The sequence below is a fragment of the Phaenicophaeus curvirostris genome, chromosome 3 (assembly GCF_032191515.1).
Source record: "Phaenicophaeus curvirostris isolate KB17595 chromosome 3, BPBGC_Pcur_1.0, whole genome shotgun sequence".
NCBI lineage: Eukaryota > Metazoa > Chordata > Aves > Cuculiformes > Cuculidae > Phaenicophaeus > Phaenicophaeus curvirostris.
This window is the reverse complement of record NC_091394.1, coordinates 43,912,799-43,939,815: the sequence shown is the minus strand read 5'-3', so window position 1 is coordinate 43,939,815 and position 27,017 is coordinate 43,912,799. Positions and strand designations below refer to the sequence as shown.

The window sequence follows — 27,017 nt, the reverse complement described above, 5'->3', positions numbered from 1 at the left end:
AACAACTTAATCACAAAGGAAAAAAAAATAATCCCAAAAGAATAATTTCCATAAACAGTTTACTTCAAGCAACTCAACCAAAGAGCTTGTGTCTGATCTTTCAGAGCTAACTTTTTCCTTTGTCATCCTGCTGCTTTCCGGTATGTCATAAAACTTACAGATGGAATTAATCACTAATGATTCCTTTAAGCTGCCCTCTCTCAGTTAGAAGTCTTAAAGGATGTGTTGTCCAGCAGAGAAACTTGGTTCATTCTCCTTCCCCACTTAACCACCACTCCAACCCCCGAAAACATTTCCCTATTTTCTTCTGGGATAGTCAGTTAAATTAACAGCTGAATTCTCCAACTAATAAACCCTTAGTATGCAGCAGGCAACCAGAAGCAGATCACTCATTATACTAAGACAACTGTATTCAACTAAGCAGAGAGGTAAATAAAATAGCTTCAGGCTAAGCAAACCATTATGAAACTGTCAATCTGATTTAGCACCTTTGGATTGGTTACTGGTGTTTGTATTTGTGAGTACGATCTTGCTACCTTAATTTAACCAAACTTTAAACTTAAGAGGAAGTTTTGCATTAGTCTGAATCCTATACCAAGAAACCAACAAAAAAAAAAAAGACAAGCTTTGTTCAGAAAAGTACTGATTTTATTGACTCAAACTGTATTTACACAACACATTCGTAAGTTCAATATCTTACAGAACTCTGTAAAAAACTGACAAATAGAACTGCAGGAGCCAAATGGGACTTTCAGACTTAAAGACACTGAACCATGAGTAGCTTTTAAGATGTTTAAGTGGGTGTCCAGTTCCACTGCCAAATTACATGGCAGTTCCCTGTAGACAAACACTCTAAAATCAAAATGAAAGGGGGAGGGGAAAAGGGTCAGATGAAAGAGCAGATAGTTTTGCAAAGCTAGGGCTTTGTAAGACCAGACTTTGGGCTGAGCATTCAACATTGCATTTTGGATGATTCTTTTTTTTTGGAAACAGGTCGCATACAGGTATACTTCAGAAGAATAATCAAAACACTAATTTTTGTAAGCTTACGTACATAAAAAAAAAGGAAAGAGACCAGTGCCACAAAGTTTGTGCGTGAATCTGAACTCTTTCAAATTTTGAGAGGCTCAGTTCTGGCATTCCACTGCAGCTCAAATCCAATGTGTGTTTCTTCAGTTGACAAATGGAAGTTGATCATCTTTTACCAGGGAACTGATGGTATCACATATGTAAATTGGGAACATCATGAGAGGTCACTCTTCCACCCATCCCTAATACAGTTTGGTTGAATAAATATTTGTTTGTTTTGAAGTACAAACTAGGTGAGAGCTTGTTTCTCTTCCAGAGTGCAAGTCAACATCACCACACACTTGACAGTTAAAATGGCAGCCCTCCTGTGATCTGCCGAGCAGCCTGTTCATCTGTTGTTTCCTCTTTCTCTTTTTCACGCTCTTTGTTCCAGTCTTTAAGGCCTTCTGGTAATGAAGTATCCTCATCCAAACTTCCTGTCCCTTCAACAAATTCTTCATAAGTAGACTTTTCTGCAAATGGTCTTGGGCCAAGCAAGTCTACCATATCACTTTTATCAAGCACTTCCTTCTCCAGTAGTCGTAGGGCAACCTGGAACAGCAGTAAGTCACATCTATCACATTTATCACATATAAAATAAGTAAGTCACAAAAAAAAAAAGCAAGTCACATTCATCACATATAAAATACCTAAGTTGACTCTTTTCTTTGGAAGAGTTTAAGGTAGTTTGGGACCAAATTCAGCACTGATTAGTTTTGATAGAAAAATCAGGTATCTCAGAGTTCACTTAATGAATGATTTTTCTCCCCTGTGAGCATCTAGGTAACAAAACCACCATTTTCTAATTGCACTTTTACAGTCTGGCAAAGTGCCCTCCCTATGGGCCACTATTGCTGCTGTTGTTCAGAGCAGCAATCTTTTGCTCCTGAAGTAAGACATTAAGCTATAGATGAAGACAAGCGTTCCCTTCCTATCAGACCAGATGGTTCAACTGGGTTGCTGTTATGTTACAAGTTAACAAGCACCATAAAATGCTTGTACAATACTGTACAAATGTAGTTTGTTATATTGAGTCAGCGAGTACATTGTTGAGCACAAACCATACAAAGTGATCTTTTTTTGGGATGGTCACCTACTACATCACCATTCACTGAATCCACACAAATTGTCTTCTTGTCAGCAAACCTCTCAGATGCCTATGCTGGAAGATTATCCTTTTACTGTATCAGGCTTTCTGTCCTTGAGGAAGAGAATACGCACAAGGGGAATCTGAGCTGCAGTGAGGCAGAGCACAAGCAGTGAGGAGCCAGGAAAGGAAAATGGTAGAAAGATGATTTTTATTTAATGTTCAAAAGGAATTCAGTGAAAGGAAGTTATACATTACTTCTCTTAAAGAGATTTTTAGCCTCATGAATTGGAATTTTAGTATGACACGTTTGGGTTTAAATTTCATGCTTGTCTAGTACGTCTACTAAAGCCTTTTTTTGTAGACAGACTCTTCCCTCCAACTCTGCAAATAAATATTGACCACATAAGGGGGGAGGGATGTTAAATCACATGAAAACCTCAGAGGTGTTCCAACACAAATGGAGATTTCTATTTGCTTAAGTCTTGTGACACACACTCAAGATTACATTGAACAGTTTTTGAGCAAACTTCCTTATATATAGTCACTATTTTTCATCTATTCAGTTCAATTCAGAGTCCAGTTAAAAATATTACAACGCTCACCTTCTCCACTTCTGCTTTCTTCTCAGTCAGAAGACTTAATGTCCTTTCATAAGCAATGTTAATAAGTGACCGTACTTCCTCATCTATCAATCTGGCAGTTGCCTCACTGTAAGGTTTCTCTAACACCATGTCACCTTGACGAGGGAGGTCGAAGGAAATCTGCCCTACTTTTTCATTCATGCCAAACTGAACAATCTGAAGAAAAAAGGAAAAAAATTGAAAAAAAAAATTCTAACCAAAGAGAGAATAAGATTTTAGGCTATGTTGATGCCAAATTTGGTAAACAAAACAGAAAGGAGGAAGTAATTTCTCTCTGATCTAATCTTTTCCTTTAAAAACAACTGTCCTCTGAAAACTCAAGTCTACCTAAGCTAAACTACCACAGTTGATTTTCACTTATTCCATTTTAATTATTAAAGTCAAACACCCAAATACCACCATTTAAAGGTGGTTACTCATGATGTACATAACGCTTTGCTGTTTAATATTACAGAAAAAAAACACTTCAGCCTTCCTTATGTACTAAACCTCTTTTCCATTACCAGAAATAGCAGCACTTTTCCAATTCAAAATGCTTCTAAAGTATAGCATAACCCACTCACCCACACAGATAAGCTAGCTTAAGGATTAAAGTAGAGGGTCTTGAAGATTTTGTTGTATCATACATAAAAATCATATTCTACGCTTCATCCCAAGACACTTTTCCTACGAAGTAGAAAGCGATTCTTATCTTGCTTTACTCATTACTGAACAATTACTCCTCTTTTTGCCCAATATAGGTGTTTTAAGTTGCATTTTACTCCAGCACAGGCAGAAATAAGTTCAGGCTGCTACTGATGTATTCACTTCATGACCACTATCAATTTGATTGTTACTGAAGTGGCATTTCTCTACTTGGCCTTGCAAAACAAGTATAGGCAAGACAAAGAATATTCAGAATTCAAAAAGATCTCAGCATTAAAAACAAGAATCTTAACCTGCTTCCTTGTGAAATGTTTGGTACTTTATTTAAGCCCATAGTTCTCTCTGGAGACAATGTCTGGTAAATGTGAACAGAGGTCTATACTTAAATATTTTTTCATTTGAAATTGAACAAGAGTCACTGAAGGTCCCAAAAAATTAACATTAACAGCATTTCATTACACATTTACTTCCAGAACACACCATAGACTAGTGAGTGGGTTGTGGGGTAACTGGTGTGCAGGGGAAGAGAAGTGTACTCTAAAATGTCTCTTTTTTTCACCTTGTGAGTGTCTTATAAAATGACAGCTTTTGTGCTGATGCAGGAAATGGAATAAAGCACCTGTGTGCAGTACATGGCTATGCTCAGGTGAGTCATTACATCGATAAGACTTTAAATTACTCATCTTCTTTAGTTAATAAGGTACAAATAAAAACTAATTTCAGTAGCATTAACTGACAGCAAATACTGCTTAAATACAAAGTTTTCTGGATTTAGTTACACATGTGAATCCAAACTGGGTCTTCAAACCGGGCAGTTGTAAAAGTAGGATCAGATTATCAAATCTGAGCACTGAATTCCATTGTAAAAACATACAGTTTCCACACGTATTAGAATCCAACTGCAGCATGTATGTTCCTGCAGGCAGATGTAAGATAGTAATCTAAGCCGAATGCCTGGACCCCTGTAGTAAGACTACAATAAAATACAGAAGTCATCAGCATGTCTATACAGCAGCAGCAGAATGTTTAGTCATATAGTACTTTCTGAAACTAGATTTTTGAGGGAGACCCCCACTCAAATGGCATCCTTTCAAAATATTGGTGCTAGGCGGTAGATACGGAAAACTGTAAGAAACCCCACGCCCTGCACATACCTGAGCATATGCACTCTGGGTCACCTTCTTCAAGTCATCCTGGGCACCAGTTGTAATTCTTCCAAAGAAGATCTGCTCAGACACACGCCCTCCCAGAGTCATGCACATTCTGTCAAGTAGTTGCTCTTTGGTATAAAGATACTGTTCTTTGGGTAAATACTGAGCGTAACCCAGTCCTTTACCACGTGGGATAATAGATACCTACAATCAAAATTACCAGAATGCTAGAACGGAATAGTGTGAAAAAAACCAAAGTATTCTTTGGCTTGACTTAATTTTTAACACAACAACCTATACCATACTCACTCTCAAAGTTTAATTCAGACATTATTTCTGTTTACAGCTTTGCCTTCATTGTAATTTATCCTCAAAAGCCCTAGCTAGCTCTAAACTGCGATGACAGCTACTAGAATATCTGGAAAAGAAAGGTAAGACCTCTGTAATGTCTTTTCTGAAGATTGTATGGTATTTTTAGAATATTTCAGTGAAAATCTACAATTCTTTTGGAGTTATGTATTGGGCTTTAAATATTCTGTAACAGACATAGCATTTCTAAATCTTTAGTGTTCCGAGTAGTTGGAGGAGTTTCCATATTTACTTCCGTCCTTCCATTCAGCACTAAATTGTACAAGATGAATTTTAAGCTTCAAAGTCAGATAAGGTTAAGGACATAGCCAAGCAAAAGTAAGAAAGTTAAGGCAAGTTTGAGAGATGGGGTGCTTCTTCCTTTGACTTGCCAAGCTGTACACCCAAAAAGCAACTTAAAACTAAAATCAGCCTCTAAATGATCATTTTTATAAACACCTGCATAACCTGGTAAGATTAACTTAAACCCTTGATCTGTACCAAAAGCCTCAGAGAAAAAGCAGCTATCAAGACAGGCAGACTCATGGGAAGATTAGGTCCCTTTCACTTTCCAAGGACATTTATACTACAAACTCAGTGCAGCTAAGTCAGGAACAGTTAAGAAAACTACTATAAATGAACCAAAAATGTACTCTAAAATTTACATGCTTACACTGTCTTTTGCAAGATTGCATATTTTAACATCCTCTCAACATTGTGGGGGGAACAACACAGAGAGGATGTACGAAGATAAAAAGATGCTGTCCATGCTACTATTCAATTACTAGTCAAATCAGTTTCCTTTACCTTTAAGAGTGGGTCAGCATGTTCCAAAAACCATCCTGCAACTGCATGCCCTGCCTCATGATATGCTACTGTCTTTTTCTCCTCCGGCTGCAGTACTTGAGTTTTCTTTTCCAAACCTTTATAAAATAAATTTGATTAATGGTTTCAGACATACATTTCTCCACTGAAAGTCCCAATCTCCTTTAGAAAGATGGTGAGCAATACTTAGATGGCTGGTAAACATTCTATGGAAAGAGTTTCTAGAAAAAAAAAATCCAAACCCCAAGCTGCAATTTTTAGAAATATGCATCTTCCAGGTTTTACTGTAACCTTGGCATTTCTAGTTTCAAAGTATACTGTAACCTTTTTACTGCAACCTTGGATTTTCTAGTTTCAAACTATAAATTCTTAAGAAGATTCAGATGTTTAAATAAAACATTTGCGATTTAAAAATCAAATTGCTTCCTACCTAAGCTATTCCAGGCTAAGAGCAGTTAGAAGTATTGCTAAATCCAAACAGATATCCAGAAGAAATTCTCCCTACTCTTTTCTCCATTAGACATTAACAATACAGACAGGATCTCAAGTGTGTTGAGAGGAAAAAATATACAACCTTGAAGAACAGGAGAAAGATCCAAAGCATGGCTTTCTATATGTAAGAAAAGGAAGTCACCTGTCACATTACAATTTTTTACAAACAACTGACGCAATTCACCTACCTCCAATAACTCTTTCAATTGCTTGCTCAAAATGCTTTTGATTTATAGCATCCGAGAGATGCCTTGCAGCAATTAAAGCAGCTTCATTACAAACATTAGCAATATCAGCACCTACAAGCAGAGAAGGCAGAGATTACTGATAATTTTCAACAACTTTCTCTCAGTCTAGCATAAAGACAACCTTATCTAGAATTAATCTCTACAGATTCTCACCGAGCTTGAAAATTAAAGGTAATGCTCTCTGAAATAGTTAATTACATACAGCATAATTCTTTAAGGGATATTGAAGTACACGTATTACAGTTGTAGGCATTAGGATTTTTCTCTCAGGTAGACAGCTACCAAATGGAACTTACTACCCAATGAAGTATTTGTTTAATAAATCCTACCTTCTATAGGTTTTCTGTCTGCAACAGACTTTACTTAAGACCAATATAAATTTAGCAGAATCAGTTTCCTACATATGGGTCCAGTATAGCTCTGACCTTGATGTATCTCTAGAGGATATCCTTCAATGTTACTGGCTTCAAGCCATCCACTTCTTGTTAAGAAGAAATGGATGATTATTTGCAGTAATGCTACTGAGATAATTTAGCTTAAACATCACCACTGCAATTGCCAGAAACGTTGACAATCAGACCTCAGAAAAACAGTTTTATACAGACCACAAAAACAGTCAAGAATTCAGCTACCAGTCAACACAAATTTTAAATTGATTAAATTACAGGCCAGTAATGAAAGTTCTCACATCCATTCCTTATTGAACACCAAGTCACAATGCATTTTCCAGGGAGAAGTTTTTACACCCAGAAACAGAAAGACCATACAGAATGTGCACACAAAGTCCACAAAACCCAGGTCTTCTCCAGCAGCACTCAATGAATCCAACAAATGTATTAAAAGGAAGAACACACATGAATTGTAGCAATGAGAACTTTCTGCATTGCTCCTGCTGAAAATAAGTGTAATTTGGGATGTCGTCCTGATTGAGGCAGACAAAACTTAGAACTCTCAGACATCAGCCTGATCTAGTGGGAGGTGTCCCTGCCCGTGGCAGGGGGGTTGGAATTAGATGATCTTTAAGGTTGCTTCCAACTCAAACCATTTTATGATTCTATGAAAGAGAATTTCATGCTGTACCGGCAAATAAAAAGATCAGGTACAAGAAAACCAGTAGTAGGGAAATAAAATATCTACAGCTTATATAGTAAATGCAGAAGTGGCATTAGGAGGCACTTACCAGAAAAACCAGGCGTTAGAGATGCGAGTTTTCTTGCCAGGTTATCTTTATTTAAGATGGTGTCTAATTTCAGAGGTCTAAGGTGAACTTTGAAAATAGATGCTCTTCCTTTTATATCTGGGGGTCCTTTAAGATTAAAAAAAGTATGCCTTCACTTTTCACATAGGTATTCTATCAAATATATTAACGTATATATATTCTAATATATATTTTAGTTGAATGCATGCAAAGCAGTTAGATATATGAAGAGCTGCAGTGATCTCAGGGCTACTCTACAAACACAAAAATATACAGTGCTGCAAGTAAAACTTACCAATGTAAATCTGTCTGTCAAAGCGTCCTGGTCTCATTAGAGCAGGGTCTAAAATATCTGGCCTGTTAGTACCTGCCAGAATTACTACATTTGTGGTTGTATTAAATCCTGTTGAAGACATATAATAAAGAGAAATATGTGTAAGCATAATTTCCAAGAAAAAAATAGAACAGAAATAAAAAGACTGTCCACTTTACAGGACCGCATCACAAATGATAGTTCAAACAAATGACCTTAAAGCTGAAAATACTTCTGTTTATTAGAGCATTGTCCAGCTTTTCACAACAAGCAAAAAAATGGCCTTGGGCCTGCTTTGTGAAGTAATATATCAAATCCTACTTTATCTTCAAAACGCAATAATAGATTAACTGCTCAGGAAACTGCAGAATCAGCATGGCAAGCTGTTTGGGTTTTTTTTTTCCCCCCAAACAGACAGACTGGTCTCATACAAAGAATTGGTTTTGTCCTATTCAACTACGACAAAGGGTTATCAAATGCAGAATGACACTTCTTTTTTTTCTGAACAAATTTTAGCAAAACAGGCTGCAGCAAAATGAGTCACCATCTTCACCTTAGGAAGCAAGGAAACAAATTAAATTCATATTTAAGCTACAACCCAAATCCTGGTTAGCAGGTCTGAACAAGCATATTAATTCTTTCCCTTATCCTTATTATCATAATGTAATATTAGATGTTAAATATTTACCATCCATCTCTACTAGAAGCTGATTGAGTGTGTTCTCTTGTTCGCTTTGTCCTCCAAAGTTGCCCCTTCCTCTCTTCCTTCCTACTGCATCTATTTCATCAATGAAGAGAATGCATGGGGCATTTTTACGAGCAAGAGCAAATAAGTCTCTAACCTGAATAGGAGAACAGAATATGTATCAGCATGGCTTGTAATTGTTCAGAACTGGGAGGTGGGTCTGAGGGGAAGGAGTACATTAGTAACAGTAGCACTACAATTGAGTATGCTTATTAACAAGTTTTCCAAAGCCTCCAGCCAGCTCCCAGGGCAATGGCAAGTTACGTTGTAGCGGCCGCTCAGCAAGAATCACTCATGTCCAGGCCCAGTGACTGACAAATCCATTCTCAATGCAGAATTTAAGAACATTAAACAACTTAAAACCTTAAGAAACAACCACTTTTCCTTAGTAACAGATATATCTTCAGATAAAAGACTCCAAACCTCAGAGATTTAAAGCAGGATTTCCCTTTTAAGCTCTTCTATAACGCAATTATTTATTACAAGCAGAACTGGAAGGTCAATGGGCCTACTACCACACAGTAGTTCTTAATACCAAGAAAAGTTTTCCTGCAGCTAGAACAGGGTGATGTAGCTCCTACACTGAACTTGAGGCTTACTTACAAGTGCCTATCATTGTACTCTAATAATACGCTGTTACAAATACTGACTCTTGGCCACCCTACCTACCCATTACATGGGCTAGGAAAACTGAATTCACCTCCAAATATTTATTCAGAAAGTAAATTAACTGCTAGAAGTCTGGAAAAATGGCCAAGACATGAGCAAATAGCTGAATTTCTTTTTTTTTTTCAGACTTTCAGATTTAAAACCGATACTACCTATCAAATTCTACTGCAGTAGTAAAAACACAATGTGATTGACTTTCAGATGCAACATTACAATCTTCCTCTGCTTGCAAACATATTTGAAGGACCTCATTAAAAACAGTTCAGTAAGTTATCAGATCTACAACTGAGGAATCGAACTGGAGCAAACATGAAATGAAAAATTAGGGAAGAATTTTGCCCCAAGCGGGAATTACATACAGCTCAAAGCTTTACTACTTTGTCATGCGAGAGATGCAATTAAAGAAGGCTTCTCTGATGACAAACAATGTACAGCAGATGTGAAGAGATACACATCTTGGACAGCAAGCTCTATCACAGAAAGTCATTCTGATGCATAAACAGAATTTGAAAAAGGTGCAATGAATAAAGCATGAAGGAACGTGATAACGAAAAACTGTCAGATGCTCAAGCTGAACTATCTTTTGGTTGGAAAGAGAGATATTCAGAAATATACAACTATTTTTCAGACCAAATGGAACTAAAAATTATCATAATGCATATACACTAAAAAAATCCCAAATGAACCAAGGCTGCATAAGCAGCTTAAATTCTAGCACACCCTAATTTACAAATAATTGATTTAGCATCATTAATACCTGTCCTATTTAATAAATTCACAGGAAGTGAAACTAAAACACTATTTTATGTGGTTTTCTACAGACATCAGAAATTATCAACTGATTTTAAACCTTGATTCACAGCCAAAGCAGCAACTGTCATGTCAACAGATTTCACTCAGCAGTACAAGCTGATAATCATCTGCTTAGACCAGAAGCCAAAGCTTAAGTCACTTTGCTTTAAGGCATTTCAGGTATGTATTGACAACTAAAACCAATGTAGTTTCCAAATACCAGTACTATTTCAGGATATCATTATATTTCAGGATACTTTCCCAGAGGATACGGATCAGTTTCTTCTCTTGCTGTACTCAGAGAAGTTGTTCTACACAGCATGCTTCCTTTTGCAGGTTGCACTCACCTTGCATCCATAATCAATATCTCCATACACTCTGACTTACAAGCAGTCACTTTTTTCAGCCACCATCCTTGTTTTTTTCACCCTGTTATCCATTTCTGCATCTCCTCTCCTCCCCTCAGCACCACCTTTTGCCAATTCTCTTAGACATTTCCAGTCTTTCTTGGCATTTTCATTGAGGCCTCCATTCCCAACTAGCTTCTGCTTTTAACTTTCTGAACAGCTCCCGTTATTTTCAGTTCCAAGCTCTGTGCCTACCTCCACATGTCACCCACTCCCCTTCCCTTTTCCAAAGGCCCAAAACTACATGGCTTCACTTATCTTTTCCCACCTATGTTACTGGGAGGAGTCCAGCAAAAGACCATGAAGAGAGACATAAGCTTGCAAGAGGCACATGCATGCACAGCTGTGAGAAACTAAGGACCAGATCTTGGAGAGTTTATCTGCTAAGCTCTCACATGACTAGATATAAGAATACAGCAGTTTTTCAGGGCTTTACAGGACTTAGTCAAAATGAGTCTTCCTGTGAGTTTTCACAGGACATAAGTCTGCATGTATCTGGTAAGAGCCGTTCCCTGTTGAATTCCAAATTCAAATCAAGACCCTAAAGCATTTCCATTTCATCATAGCAGAATCACTCTTAAAACATCATTAAAAACCACGGTACACTTCCTTAGGTCTGTTCACAGACTCAACAGCAAGCAAATCTTAGTCTTCCAAAAGTGTGTAACTTTGCAGGACACTTTTTAAGGGAAGATGGTTGGAGTTAGGTGAAGGTATGACCTGTTGAAAATGCAGTATAAATTTTGGACATTACGAGGAACCTTATTCTTTTGTATTACCCACCGTGTTTGTAAAATATTATGATTAACTTGTTTACAAAATATTTGTCAGCAAATTTAAATATCCCTCCTTCATAGGCAAGAGAAGATAAGACTTAAAACAAAATGTTTGTAATGTAGCTGTAATAATAAAATAGTTAAAGAAAAATGGATATACTGGAACAGAGCTAATTCCCTTCACTTAATACGTTTTTAATGAGCTATTTTAACGCAAAAGAGCAAAAAAAGTGTTAGATAGATATATATCCTTATGTACACCACTTGATCTCCAGAAATAAATTATTAGCTCCATGACCCTCAGGCTCCTATTTCAAGGAGAAGTTCTTTTGTGTGTCCCAGACAACTATTTATATCTAAAAGTGCAACACCACAAAGACAATAAAGAGAGAGATAAATAAAATATGGGAGACATTCCCATAGCAGGGGAAACAAGCTACATATTTCTGACACAGCTAGTAAATTTACATCAGAGCAGAGCTTGGATAGTTCAGTTCAGTTTTCTTACGGTCCTGCAAAGAGGTAAACCCTTAAGGTCCCGAGGGCCTGCAACCAGATAATGAACTGCACCGGTTCCTTTTATGAAAGGTACATATATGATTCTTGGGTTTAGACAAGCACCTGGCATCACTTAACGATAGGATGAGAGGAAATAGTCTCAAGTTTCACCAGGAGAGGTTCAGATTAGATATCAGGAAAAATGACTTCACTGAGAGAGTTATCAGGCACTGGAACAGGCTGCCCAGGGATGTGATTGAGTTGCTATCCTTGGAGGTGTTTAAAAGATGGGTAGATAAGATGCTCAGGGATATGGTCTAGTAGTGGACAGGTACGGTTGGACTCAAGGATCTCAAAAGTCTTTTCCAACCATGATTCACTTGTAAGTAATCTGCAGATACGAAAGAACGTCAGCTATAATCAGACCGTTTGCCTCCCAAACTTGACAACACCCTTACAATAACCAATACCAAAACAAAAGAGGCAGGCCAAGGACTTACTCGAGCTGGACCCACGCCAACAAACATCTCTAAGAATTCTGAGCCATTGACGGTGATAAATGGTACATTAGCTTCTCCAGCTGTAGCTTTAGCTAGAAGTGTTTTCCCAGTACCTGGAGGACCTGTCAGAATTGCCCCCTGCAAGAGAAACAGGTATTTTTTTCCTCATGAAGGAAACATAACATAAGCCTATGAAATATCTTACTTAGAAGATCTACATGTCATGATGTTGAGCCCACTGGCTCTCCCACCACAGTCAAAAACGTGCAGGGAAACAAACTGAAGATTCATCTTGTTTAAACCAGCAAAAGAAAAAAAAAAGAGTTAGCTACAACATCACCACGCTGACTTTTCCTGATTTACAGAAACAGTGTTTCCTTTGACTGATAACGAAAAAAAAGGTATATCATCAGATGGGCTCCCATGACAGCACAATCAAACAACACTTTAATAGCTATATACAACACTGATGGCACAGACGCACGCTGTGTACCATTTCTGACCTATGTGAACAGATGAAGTATTCTACAAGGCAAATCTTCCAGCACCACAATTATACGGTTGCCGCTTAATGCCTACTCTTTTTTCTGACTGAGAAAAAAGAAGCTGGATAGCATTGAACATGCTAACATTCCTAGCCCAACTTAGAATACTGAGGACTACCAAAAGAATAAAATACTTTATTTGCCAAGTCATCATTGCCTTACCTTTGGAATTTTTGCTCCCAGATCCTCATATTGTTTGGGATTTTTCAGGAAGTTTACAAACTCCATTATCTCCAATTTGGCCTCCTCACAGCCAGCTACATCTTTGAATTTAACATCTATTTCATCCTTAAGGACTTTGGCTGTGGTTTCACCCACACTGAAGAGTCCCCCCATTCCACGTCCTGCTCGACCTAAGCCTGCAGGACCTCTTCTTAATGTGTACAGTAAGGAACCAATAATCAGGATTGTAGGCAGCAAACTCAGGAGGAACGATCTGTGAAGAAAAAAAAAACAAAAAACAAACAAAAAAATATTCTGAATTACAGGGGTCAAACAGGTCAAAAAGTGTCTTAAAGGAAGAATTGAATTTAAATTTTCACTGTCCATCCTCCTTCCATCATAACTCTGGGAAAATGTAAATTAATAATCTTAGAGGCTAACACGTTTCTACACTTGATGTTTAAGAAGTGACAGTTTTGGAGTTAGTTTTCTTATATTTTCCTTGTTTTTAAACCAAACACATCAAGTGATAATAAGTTTTACAGAGGGAAACTGCATTACCTAGTAAAGAGAAGTAGCTCATTTTCTATGCCCTTCAAAGGTAAATTCAAAGGACCAGCTCATGCAAATAATTAAATTATAAAAATAAGCACGGTATTGCTTTTTTTCAGCATTTTGTTTTTGCTGACTGTTGACAGAACTTCTTGTGAGCTGTTCCTTCAAGGTCTTGCCACAGAAAAATCAGTGCAGTGCTCAAGATACTGCAGTAGTGAGGACTGTGTTAGTGTTAAGATTTTTGCCCTGTACAGAGGTATGCTAGAAAGCTAGAGGGCAGGCAGTGGAAGATAATGGGCAATGAGTAATCAAAAACAAAAAATCCAAACCAGAAAAAACAAAGCAAAAACCTATAGCCATAGGGAAGCAAAACTAAGACATCAAAACAAGAAGGAAATGGAGAAAGACCTAAGGCAATAAGAGCAAGATTATATTTTGGAAAGAAATTCTGCCTGAAACTGTAGCATATACCAATATCCCAGTCTGTTGTGAAAATCCTCAGGCTGACAAGCAGCCTCTTCACATAAGCACCACATTGCCCCATCCACTCCTTTTTTCCAGGTTTGTTTAAATAAAGGCTGAATAGATTTATTTATGGACCACCTATAAGAGCATGTCCCATTAGACAGAAACAAAGAACTGAGGGAGAGAGAGTTTGTAGAAGGACAGGGAACAGAAAGCCTCTATTTGAAGTCGCAGGATGGTCCAGAGTTAAGGCTACTGTTTTTCCTGTTATCATCAAGACAAAAAGTCAGCAGCAGCAGCTTGGTAAAACATATTGCAGAAATAAACAAAACTTTCCCCTTCACTCCCAAAACCTGAAACACACACCACAGTATCAAGAATGAAAACACAAGAGAAGCAGCAAATGAGCCTTTTTGTGTTAGTGATACAAGTGACTACACCTCAAGTTGATTTCCTGCTGGTACAAAACCTATTTCACAGGCACCAGCAGGAATCATTTTCAAACTGCAGACTTGGATCAAAAAGAAATCAGTTCTTGGGATGAAAGCTTATACAACTCTAAGCCATTCAGAAAACCACATCTAGACTCTTCTAAAGCCCAGGCCAATAAAACTCAGGTACATAAGACTAATATAAAGATTACAAATCTACTATTGGAGCCATTATTCCCCACTGTGGAGGCAACAATGACATAAATCCAATGACAGTACAATTCTTCTTAACCAATTTTAAGATTAAAAGCATGATGCATATTCCAGCTCCTGCCAACAGGCAGGACAGTGAGTTTTATTGGTGTTTCACATTCAAAAATAAAGCCAAGATTATAGTTCGTCTGATAATACTGCCACATGAAGCATAAAGGTGCATGACTTACAGCTTTGCTTTTCTGCTGTAAAGATAAGCATTTTTACAAAGAGACTTTCATTAAAGCAACCTCTTACCCATCACTCTCTGTTGAATAGACTACAGGCAATCTGTTCTCCGCTTCTATTCCCAGATCTTGCTGCACAGTTTCAAGATTCCGTTCAAAAGTGTCCACACTACCAATATTAAACCAGACGTACTGCTGTAAAAAACAAGCAGAGATCACCACAAAATGCCCTGTCTTATTTCAGCTCCACTACAAGCCAGCTTCTAACACATACACAAGCAGTTCTCAGAACAGATTCAGTCCAAAGTATAGTTTTAAAGTTGCCTTGTAAAGTGTGCAACTGAAGTAAAATGCACCTAAAAAAAAAATCTTAAGGCCTACTGGCCTGAATATACTGTATCTCTTATTGCTTCTACAGAAACCATACACCCAGTAGTTTTGGAATACTTTAAATAGACTGAAATCCTGGCATTTTCTACATGAATAAGTGGAAGAAGATTTTTAGGAGGGATCTATGCAGTCAGAGTAATACAGGACACTGAACCAGCAACACAGCAGCCATACAACTTACTGTTTCATCTGAAGGCCTCAACTTTTCTGGTTAACAAAGGCAATTCTATACTTCTGGAGTCCATATGCCATATGTTACTTTCAATTTGTGTTGATTTATATTTTAAAAAAAACCTCCCCTTTTGCCCCGTGACTTGCTCCCACTTACGCTAATACCGAAGAAAAGAAAACAACACAGCAGTCCTAAGTATTAACTGATTGGGAAACTAAGGCAACTGGTGATATGTGGGCTAAAGAGTAGGTGTATAAATAACTCGCAGTGAAACCCACTGATGAAGTAATTGCTGCAGATTTCACTTTACCCTGGAGAGACTTGCAGACCTTCTTTCAAAAAATCAGTTAAAAAAACTACCACCCAGGAAGAGGTAACCTGACAAAGCTGCTCATATGTTTTTCAAATAACTGGCTAAAAGGAGTCAGGAACAAAAAAAGATCCAAAAGTATGTATGATTAAGTCTGGGATTTTCTTGAGCAGATGGAAATCAGAAATAGAGAAGCTTCAGGAACTTCTCAACACCTCCTGTTTGCATTTTTTGTATTAAGAGCATGGTGCTGGAAAGGAACTATCTGCCATAGCTTTAAGAGATCTGTGGCAAAACAACTGATAGAGTAAAGTGAAAAAACACGCAATGTAGGATCAAGTACCAGTAAGGCAGAAAACATGTTTTACATTAAGAGGTTATTAATGCTCCAGACTAAGTTTTCTGCGTCAGACTTTACCTAACAAGATTGCTTTGCTGTTTCTAACAACTCATGTACATGTATTAAAAGCGTTTACCCATTCATGAGGAGACTTTCCTGAAACAAAGATCACTCTAACAAAGCGCTTGTTCACCACTTCAAGTCTGTCCACCTGTAGGGAGAAAGAATAAAACTTGCGTTAAGTGTGTAGTGTCACTGAACTTCCATCACAGCTAAGAGCTGCACATTCCAAATATGAACACATTATTTTTTCCAGTAAGGAGAATAAAATTCACATTGTAGATCAGGATGGTTCCACAATCTACAGTTTGCCATTAGGAATGGCATGAAGAATCATGTATATAATCAGTAAGCAAGGAATACAGGCACATTAAAATTTAGATTGAAAGGATGACCTCATGCCCTATTTCAAGGAAAAAAAAACAATCCATACCTTAGCTCAAATCACAAGTACAGTGAAACAATTAAACAAGACTTAACTGTTTCAATGGTCATACGCCCAAGGCAATAGATGTCAACGCCAAACTCTTGTAGTGGCTTCCAAAACAAACCAAACTGAACAGAATGAGGGAAAACATAACCTTCCTCTTGCAAACGTTTTCCCTCATATAAAAGGCTTCCTGTGCTACCATATTAAACACAACAATGTCAATTAGATACAGAAGAATTCACTTGAGGTAACATACCATATAAACTAAAATAAAGAACTGAGCTGCAGGCTGACAGACATATACTATTAAGCAATGGTTTTTTTTTTGGACAAAAGCCTCAACAGTCTTTTAATCATAGAACCATAGAATAACCAGGTTGGAAGAGACCCATCAGATCATCGAGTCCAACCATTCCTATCAAATTTGACAGGATCTCTTCAAAAGGTAACTGAAGTTTCTTTCCATTTTTTCTTCCTCTTTCCATAAAAGAACTGGTTTAAGCATCTTTGAAGAATTTAAAGCTAGCAAAGGTTCCACAAGTTGGGCCTGAACTATACACAGGCTACTACAGTGTCTCCCTGAACTCAGTACATGTGGCCATTTCTGGCAGAATTGAAGCAAAACATAAGCTAAGAAGCCACTCTATATCTAGCCTGACTTCACGCAAAACCCCCTCTATATCTAGCCTGACTTCACACAAAACCCCCTAAACATCTTTGTTTTTAAAAGGGTGTAACATTGGTTGTGCTGATGTCTTCCTCCCATTAACTGGCCACCACTATAGCAATAAACAGCAATTTATAACTATATATTTAGCTTATCTGAATACACAGACTATATCTTACAAAGGCCCAAGAGACCTGGTTTTGTGCAACAACTCATTTTCACAGTGCTTTTCTGCAAGAAGGGTTCAGGCTTCGTTCACAGCTATACTAATCTTTTTACTGAGCTACTGTCTTACTGCTTCATGACAAATATAATCAGTAAGTTTCTCACAAGATGTACACATAACTGTCAAAAGCAGCACTGTAAGACACAGTCTAGGCAGAAGGGAAGAAGCGCACAAAGCAGCTCTGCATAGATCAGTAAGACAAAGAAAGGTAATAAACAACCTGTTTAGCACTTTTCCAAAGTCTTGGAGGGGTAGGAAGCATGCTGTTAACATAAAACCCCCGGTCTGAAACCTAGAGGAGGAAGCAAGCCAATGTTTTCCTAACCTGCAGGCAAAGCTACAAACAAGGAGGTAACAGAGCCAAGAACTACTGTCTCCAGAGATAGAAAAGGCCTGTGTAAGACACTCGATCCCCTGAACTTCAGGGCATAACCAACCTATTACTCCAAGTGTGGAAACCTGCCAACTTCGACAGAGAGACAGGACACTGATGATAAAAACTGATTGCCCCAGTAGTGCTCCAGGGAGGAAGGAGAGGAGAGAAGAGAAAAAGAGAGGAGGCTATTTTACAACAGAGTTAGCCGATTTACTGTCCTTGGAATGGATTCTCCCATTCCCTACCCTCACCTTTCTGCTTGCACTGCTGCTAAGGCACGAAACAAGCAGGAGACTTTTTTTTCAGGGGGGTGGGCTTGTCCAAATGTTTAAGGTTAAAAGCAAATTTCTTCCAAGGGCTGTCTGCGTGTCTGCTTAACCCATTTGGCCAGCTTACCTGTACAAGACCATACGCTGAGAGGCTGTGGTTAACCTGCCTCTTCAAGCTAGCATCAACACGAGCTACTCAACCAAAAAGTTCTGTCCTGAGCTGCCCATTCCCTCTCCATGCTTGAACTGACACTAAAATTCATATGGCCATCCAGAACATCAGCTCAAGAAGCTGATCAAGATGAAAGCTGATCCCCTTGTCCCTCACAAGTTACTCCTGAGCCAGTTCTCAACCCAGAGATACAGGAATACAGGCATGAGCAGGGAAGCAGAAATGAACACCTTCAACACAATGATTTTCCATTTTCATTCCCCTCACTACTCACCACTCCTTTAGAAAGGTAGTTATTGACAAAGTCTTTCCAAGTGATTTCTCTTCCAGGGACTCTGAAGAAAAAGTAATATACAACCATCGTCCAGAAAAAGGAACTTCCCACTACATACATCCGAAATTCCCTGACATCCCATGGAATGTCACCCTAGGATATGGAGAAAAAAGGATTTTAGAATCTGCAATAAAATAAGAACATAACAAGGACGTTCTAGTACTGATTTGTGGCTTCTATTCCCTGCCCTCAAGGTTACCACAGAGAATATCGGACAAAGCTGTATTTTGCTGTATGAACACACTTCAGCAGCTTCTCAGGAATCACCACATCAGTAGAAAATCTTTTAAGTGTTTTACAAATGGTAATTAAACATCTTTAATCTATGAATTACTTATATTAAAAAAAAGGTTTTCCATTTCTTATATGACCCTTTTCCTCTCCACTCTACAAGAATTCTTCCTGTCTTCCAGGACTACACCCAAGATCTACAAAAATGAAGGAGGAAAAAAAAACCCAAACACAAACTCAGGAATGGGGAAAGAATCATGCCTGCCAAGTAAAATCAGAAAAATATTCTTTATACTCTTGTAAATGCCAGATGCTATCATCTTTGTGCCACAGCTAATGACAATAAATACAAATTTCAAAAGGAGAAACGTAAGTATGTATTCCATTAAGGTCAGGACTGCCAACTGTAAACTACATTTCTTAAACGTTGTGCGGCCATCAAGTTTTACAAACTGGCAGTCTGAAACAAAACATGAAGCTTTTAAAGGCCTGAGGGTCCATTATGAGAATACTGACCACTAGCAACCATACTCCTATAGCTTAAAACTCCATAAGAGTTCCTGAACCAGGGTTAGATAGCTCTGAAGTTATCTACAAACAGTTATTTATGAAAGGCGCTGAGCGGAGAGCCACCTAGAGCCAGTTACTATCAAACACTTAGGCACAGGAGGCCTACGGAAGATTCAGGCCACCAGTATATGGCCCTAAAAAGCAAAACACAAGGTTATTTCACGGGGACAAGGCAGTTAGTGCCATAAAGAAATGTTAAAGTTTTATTACCTTCTGTAATCTGGTCCACCAGTTAGTTTCTTCCTTCTTGCCACCTTTCTTCCCACCACTGCCACCTCCTCCGCTACTAGTCCCACTAGGTTGTCGGGCGGTAGCTTGCTTTGCTTCTAAAAAAAATAAAACATAACAAAAAAATACATCTTTACATCTTATACTAATCTCCACTATTTTTACTAGTTTTAAAGTTAGAGTTGTTCTGAGAAATGAACCAGTTATGCTACAGTAATTAGAGGATGTGAGAAACTGCATTTTCTATACAAAACCAGATACCTAGGCCATTAACTAGCAGACAGACATCAATCTCTCATAGCTATCTCCTTCTCCTGTAATTCACCCCTCTGGTTATATTATGATCCTCTTAAAGCACAGTATCACAGGCTGGCATCCTTTCTTAATATTCCAGAAACAAGCACAGCACAGTAATGGGCAACTACATCCTTCCACACAGCCAATTTATAAGGTGCCTGCACAGCATAGCATGTCAACATATTCAAAAAGGCAAAACAGCACAACACTAACACACACTCTTTACAACCCCAGTTATTTCAAGAGCTTGGTAGTTTAGGCATCTAGTCACGACACTAGATTTTACCATTCAAGGCCTAGTGGAAGGAAAACTGCTATTCCTATTACCTTGTACCTATTACCTCGTATGAGACTCAGCAAGTCGCTGTCTCTCCTGTATAATGCATATTCTATGGACAACAAGTCTGATACGATGGAGTGGCTATTATTGCTAATTTAGAGATTCACTCCCCTCCTTGTAAAGAGAGGGCTCTTTTCAGCACTGTCACTATGCCGTTCTCTTCCAAGCAGCAGGCTACATGGTTAGTCCTGACTGAACAGCTGGTTCTGGATCCTCACCCAGAATGACAATTCTGCTTATTCCATACAGAAAAATGGGTATTTTAGCTGGTTCTAGGAAAAGCTAAGAAAAATATACAGAAAGAATCTCTGAATACACGACGAATGACAACTAATGGGAAACAGTAATACAAGAATTAAGGACAGATTTCTGACAGAAGTGTAAGAGAAAATAAATGCTATTCCAGAAGATATACATAATATGAAGGCAAAATAGCATTTAATAAAAGCACATCGTTTCACACTTCTAAACTAATCTGGTGCAGAAACATCTTTCCTGATCAATAAACAAAAAAACGCAACAAAACCCAAACTCACAATGTTACGCTAAAATCTAGTGAACACAGATTCCACAACTTAACTGAAATCAAGCAGGTTTTTGTACCTTTTGTTTCTCCAGCTGCATCCTTAGTTCCATTGGCTTTCTTCCCATTGGGAAAATATTTTTCAAATCCTATTAAGAAAGAGTTAAAGAGCTCGTAAGTGTGTTTTAGTTTACAATTCTGTTATCACACTTCAGGAGTCACAAGCAGAACGTATACAACAGCAAAGCAGTTAGCGATACACAGATTGGAAAACTGGTTTTGTTCTTGTCTTTTTGCTGAAAAGCTCTACTAGGTTCCCATAAATAAATCAGCTACTGTTGACCAGAAGATATTAAAGATATTAATTAACCTAAAGCTATCTTTTAAACAAGAGACAGACAAGTTTAGTTCAACAGAAAATTGTACTGCACTGCATGAAGCTGAGCAAACCACAGTCATTCTTTAATTGCTCCTTAAAATCCCATGAATCAATGTTCCATCTCAAGATTAACGGGTAGTTAGCACAAGAACTCACTTCCCCAGACAGTAAACCTAAACAGCACACAAGTGCAGTTCTCAGCAAGGAATACAGTCTGCTTCACTTCACAGATCAAAGTTATACTCACCTTTGGGAGGTTGAGAGAAAAGCCTTCTGCAAGCAGCAATTACACTTGCCAGAACAGTACTTCTGTCAGTAGTAACTCCAGTGCTAACTTCTTCACGGAGCTGAAAGATAAAAAAATAACTGTATACGAACAAGAAGGTGTCATAAAAATCATTCTAGTAGTCTTGAATTGCAACAAGTCAGATATTACTTTACAAAAGGAACTTTACCACAGACTTCACATAACTGCTCTGGAGCAGAGTGCATGGTAACAATGGAAAAGGGAAAGTCAGTCAAATGAGTAATGTCTACAGCAATGAATTTTTTATTCTATTTGTTAAGAGCAGTTTCATCTTACATACAAATACAGCATTCTTTATTAAAAGAGAAAAATCAAGCATGAAACGCTACAAACTATGAACATTAATGCTGATCCTATGTGAAACATTTTGTAATGCCAGATGAATGACACTGAAATGCAACATTTAGCGTGACTGTACAAGTATGACCCACACAGCACTGAATTATGTTTTGTTAAAGCACTGCAACTTCTCCCAAATAGCTAAGAACCTGTAACTTCTAAATATGAAAGCCCTGCTTAAATCCAAAAGAACGGAATACGGCAGACAATGCTTACATCCAGCTAAGAAACCAACACAGAAAAGGAACACCCATTCAAAAAGCAGACCTACACCCTTATGCAGGTAAGTAATCAGTTATAACACAACAAACCCAAGGCTATCACACCTTGTTCTAAAACTGTTTAGTGTTATTTGCAGTTTAAGCACAATAAAGGAAATACAAGTAATTTAAATGACTAACTCTTAAGAATTGATGGCATCATAACGGAATACTTAAAAAACACAGTACTGCAATTTTATTAGAGAGAAATCAAATCCCCTTTCGTCAAGAAGGACATCTTTTAGACAAAATCCCCTTCCTAAGCTTCTAAGGGGAAAAAAAAAATGTATTAATATCAAGATTTCCCCACCGGTTGACTTTCTTTCTACGTCTATTCCCTTCTGCCCCATAGAGGTGCTCAGTCTCCCATTCTTTTTGATTAAATTCATAGAATGCCAAGTTGGAAGGGACCTCAAGGATCCAACTTTTGAAGTGATACATAGTTTAAATGACGTGGTCCAGCACCTGTCAAGCTGAGCCTTAAAAGTGTCCAGCGTAGATAACAAGCTAAGAGTACCCTAGAAATACTGACACATCACTAACTGAATCCTAACTCTCCTGAAGTCTTCTGTCCAGGAGCTTCCCCCTCCACCCCTTATTAAATGATGAAATACATTAAGCCTATTTCAAACAGCCATCTACTTCCACCTGCTGGAACCACAAGGAATACCAAAATGTCTACAGCTTTTACTGTAGGCTGAGCTGAGAATTCTTACGCTCGTCTATCCAGCTGATATTTTGTGCCACTGTATGTCTTTGAATAAAGTCTGATACTGAAAATCCAAGAGGATATCTTACTGATCATGAAAAGCATGTACAGTGCAGAGTCCAGAGAACAACTAATCTAGAGAATAGCTACTAGGTCCAATACACTATGACTTCCAACAGATCTGTGCTCCTAGAAGAAGCCTTAGGACAAGCAGGATGCATCTGTGTGGGCAGTGAAACAAGAGCTTGCCACAGATCAACCCATTTGTAGTCCATATGCAAACAGGTAGCAAACGTGGCAGCAAGATGAAACTCAAAGACATGTCCAGCAACAGTAGCTCCTCTTCTATTGTCATTGGTCTCCTACATCACCAAAAAAATCTGAGTTATTTATCCAGCAAGCCCAGATTACTTCTTACTTGCAAAGAGGCAGGAATATTCAGAAACCTTTACTCTGACTAAAATAAAGCCACTGCTCGTATTTAAAAGAAATGTTTAAGTAAGCTAAATCCAACTGCCTGGCTCAGCGAGTCCAGCATGGGTTTATTACAGAATTAAGTTATAGTTTAATCAGGTTGGGGAAGGGGTGGGGAGAGAGAGAGAGAAGGAAGGGAGAGCAGACAGAACTTTGGGGCAGACCTGAATCCAGTTTGTTGCTGGATTGCTTCTACAGATCCTAAATTCCATGAATAAATCCACAGTCACCTGTCAAGTTAATATGAAGAGCTGAGTATTTTAAAGTTGTTTTGTGAGAAAAGGGAGCAACTGACTGCATGGCACATTCAGTAAATCACCTGACCGAGTCTGGGAACCTTGCTTTTAAACTACCGACAGATCTAGGCGAGTCAATCCAATGAAACCTGCAGTTTCCTTTCATCACAGCATTTTGCAAACACAGAAGATGTTGGAACCGCACTACACTGGTAACAACTGCTTGGGTTTGGTTTGCTTTTTTTTTTGACTCTGTAAATCACCAGCATGAAAACTGATCACATGGATCACGACACAGGACCTGTCCCTGGGCTGGCTGGCAACAGAAATGCCACAGCAAGCTTAGCTGATATAAGCACAGCTACTGCCGAAGCAGAGGGAAAGCAAACAAAGCACATTTGGACTGGATGCTCAAATACTACAGTGGCTGTTTTGGGCTATGTACCGTGAAGCCAAGTTTCTCTCAGTCAGAGATGGAAGAACTGTCAGAGTGCATAAAGCAAAAAAACCCTTATCTAAAGTTCTTTTTCCCACGCAAACCTTGTGACACCTTCCCAAAAAGAAAAAAAAAATCCAAAAGTCAAGACTATTTTTGAAAATAGAAGTTTAAGTTAAGCAAATTTAAAGTATGCAAGTCTTTCACAAATGCAATGAAAATGTTACTACACCAGAGTATAACAAAAACCTATGAACTGTAATACCAAAGAAATGCCTTCTCCACAATTCCAACATTAAATAAAATAGATAATTTTAAATAAGCAGAACTACCGACTTTACAAAAACATTGTAGCCATAATCTATTCTTTTAAAACTGAGGATAACAAAGCGAGAACAGAAAAATCCAGTTATGTAAGCAAAAGATCAAGAATCTATTAATTCAAGGAACTTACAAATTTACAGTTTAATCCATCACCAACTTCCAAATCAAAGTGAAGCCAAAAGTCTTAATTATTTATCAGTCATTAAAATATTAATTATGAGTATGTTAGAAAGAGAATAGAAAGCTGGTAAAGAAATCCAACTTCATGCAGGCTGCTTATTTTGATTTGCTAAAAGCCATTAATTTTTTTTTTAATTAAAAAAATTAAAATTCATTGTTTTGCTACTTATACACATGTCCAGATACTAGAGTGAAGACAAAGCTATCTTCATAGCTTCTGCTCTATTCCAAATAAGAACTCATTAAATTTTATTGACAGAAACAAGGATTAGCTTCCTGACAGATCAGCAGTACCTGCTGACAATATCTTATTTATTGTTCTAATTAATAAATTCAATATTAAAGCCAAACACATATTAATACTTAGGACTTAGTTACTAACATTCTTATGTACATTCATCGCACGATTATCACTATCCCAGTGATAATCTTCAAAACATAACGGTACAATTGTTCTCCACTATATGCTACAGAAAAATGAAGCAACCTGCCCAAGATGCCACTGAAAAATGCAGGACTTAAGGATCTCCCTTTTCCCAAACAGCAGACTAGGTTTGTCATTCCTCTGATACGGCAGGGTTGACAACAAGAGTAACACACAGAATAGCTGACAGTCTAAACCACTTCACTAAGAACAAACACGATTCACCAGTTAATGCTACAGCAGCAGGCTTCAATCCATACCATTATTGCACTGTGCCATCCCAGAATGCAAACAACCAACCACTTGCCTTCTCTTTTGAAGCATATAGCACTCACTGACAACCGAAGACCCCCCAAAACACACCGCTCGGCCCACAGCACAGATGCTGTGTGCAGAAAGTCACGAACCCACCTAGTGTGAACTGTGACTCTGAAACAGCAATGGAATTACCACAGAATCATAGAAGGGTTTGGGTCAGAAAGGACCTCAATGATCACCCAGCTCCAAACCCCCTGCCATGGACAGGGACACTTCCTGCTAGATCAGGGTGCACTAGGCCCCATCCAACCTGGCTTTGAACACCTCCAGGGATGGGGCACCTTCGACTTCTCTGGACAACTTGTGCCAGTGCCTCACCACCCTCACAGAAAAAAAGGTTTTCCTAATATCTAGTCTAAATTTTCTCTCTCCCCTTAAAACCATTACCCCTCATCCTATCACTGCACTCCCTTATAAAAAGCTCCTCCCCGGCTTTCCTGTAGCCCCCTTCAAGTACTGGAAGGCTGCTATAAGGTGCTCCCAGAGCCTTCTCTTCTCTAAGCTAAACAAGTGCAACTCTCTCAGCCTGTCATAATATGGGAGGTGCTCCAGCCCTCAGATCACCATCGTGTCCTCCTATGGACTTGTGTGAACAGATCCATGTCCTTCATGTGCTGAGGACTCCAGAACTGAAAGCAGTACTGCAGGTGAAGTCTTACAAGAGTTAAGGAGGCGGGGGGGGTGTGTGTGTGGAATCACCTCCCTCAACCTGCTGGTCACACTGCTTTTGATGCAGTCGAGGATACAGCTGGCTTTCTGGGCTGCAGGAACACACTGCTGGCTCACGTTGACCTTCACATCCACCAGCACCCCTAAGTCTCTCTCCTTCCGACCTGTTCTTAACCCATTCATTGCTCAGCCTATATTTCCGCTTGGGAATAACCCGACCCAGGCACAGGACATTGCACTTAATGAGGTTGACACAGGCCCACCCCTCAAGCCAGTCCAAGTCCCTGTGGATGCCATCCCGTCCCTCCAGCACCTCGACCGCATCACAAGCTAGCTTAGATGCAAGACATCACTGGAAAACCCACTGTGAGCCCGGCCACAGGGGCGAGGGACAGTGACAGCTCCCGGGTGCCACCTCATCCTCCGGGAAAGGCCGGAGAAGGCCTCCCGCAGCGCCTGAGGGTGTTCCCACGGGGCCCGGCTGCCCGCACCGCACCAGGGCGAGCACCGAGCAGGCAGGGGCCGCCCCGCCGGGAAGGCCGCGGGGCGCAGTGAGGAGCCCTCAGCCCCAGGGAGCCCCGCGGTCGCGGCTGCCGGCCCGCGCGCCGCCCCTCACCTGCGCCAGGCAAGGCCTGACCCGCAGCGGGCCCCTCCCGCACAGCAGCTGCTGCAGCAGCACCCCGGGCAGCCCCCGGCGCCGACCGCTCCCCCGCGCCAGCAGCAGGTACCGGTGCGCCATGGCCCCGCCGCCCGCCTCGGCCCCGCCCCCGGCGCCGCCGTCTGACGTCATCGCGCGCCCGAGCGCACTTCCGCTGCGGCCGGAGGAACCCGCCAAGCCCCGACCGCCCCTGAGGCCACGCCCACCGCGCAGAGGCCACGCCCCCGAGTGTCCGAACCCTCCCGAACGCACCTCCCACTCTCCCGGAAGCACCGCCCACGCAGTGGAGACCGTGCCCCCCGGCCCCTCCCGAAGGGTCCGACGAGCCCTCCCGAGGCCCCGCCCACTGCAGGGGCCCCGCCCCT

At 39.5% G+C, this 27,017-nt stretch overlaps 2 protein-coding genes across 3 annotated transcripts in view; one reads left to right on the top strand and one right to left on the bottom strand.

Annotated features, from left to right (window-relative positions):
* The window catches only part of CIDEA (cell death inducing DFFA like effector a), a 557,707-nt gene that overhangs the window by 42,728 nt on the left and 487,962 nt on the right, over positions 1–27,017 (top strand). The gene's annotated exons all lie outside the window — the stretch shown is intronic.
* On the bottom strand, positions 627–26,754 carry AFG3L2 (AFG3 like matrix AAA peptidase subunit 2). Of its 2 annotated transcripts, none has more exons than XM_069853778.1 (17): positions 26,611–26,754; positions 21,566–21,665; positions 21,020–21,088; positions 19,762–19,877; positions 18,691–18,843; positions 16,353–16,427; positions 15,075–15,199; positions 13,114–13,387; positions 12,407–12,544; positions 8,708–8,861; positions 8,002–8,109; positions 7,689–7,814; positions 6,449–6,559; positions 5,751–5,866; positions 4,599–4,799; positions 2,761–2,955; positions 627–1,620 (listed from the first exon to the last, which is right to left on the bottom strand). In XM_069853778.1, exons 1-17 carry the CDS (start codon positions 26,731–26,733, stop codon positions 1,378–1,380), a joined length of 2,427 nt encoding a protein of 808 aa, XP_069709879.1. In that variant the 5' UTR covers positions 26,734–26,754; the 3' UTR covers positions 627–1,377. The 2 variants fall into 2 exon arrangements, with proteins under 2 accessions (XP_069709879.1, XP_069709881.1); XM_069853780.1 differs by having other exon boundaries at positions 15,075–15,196.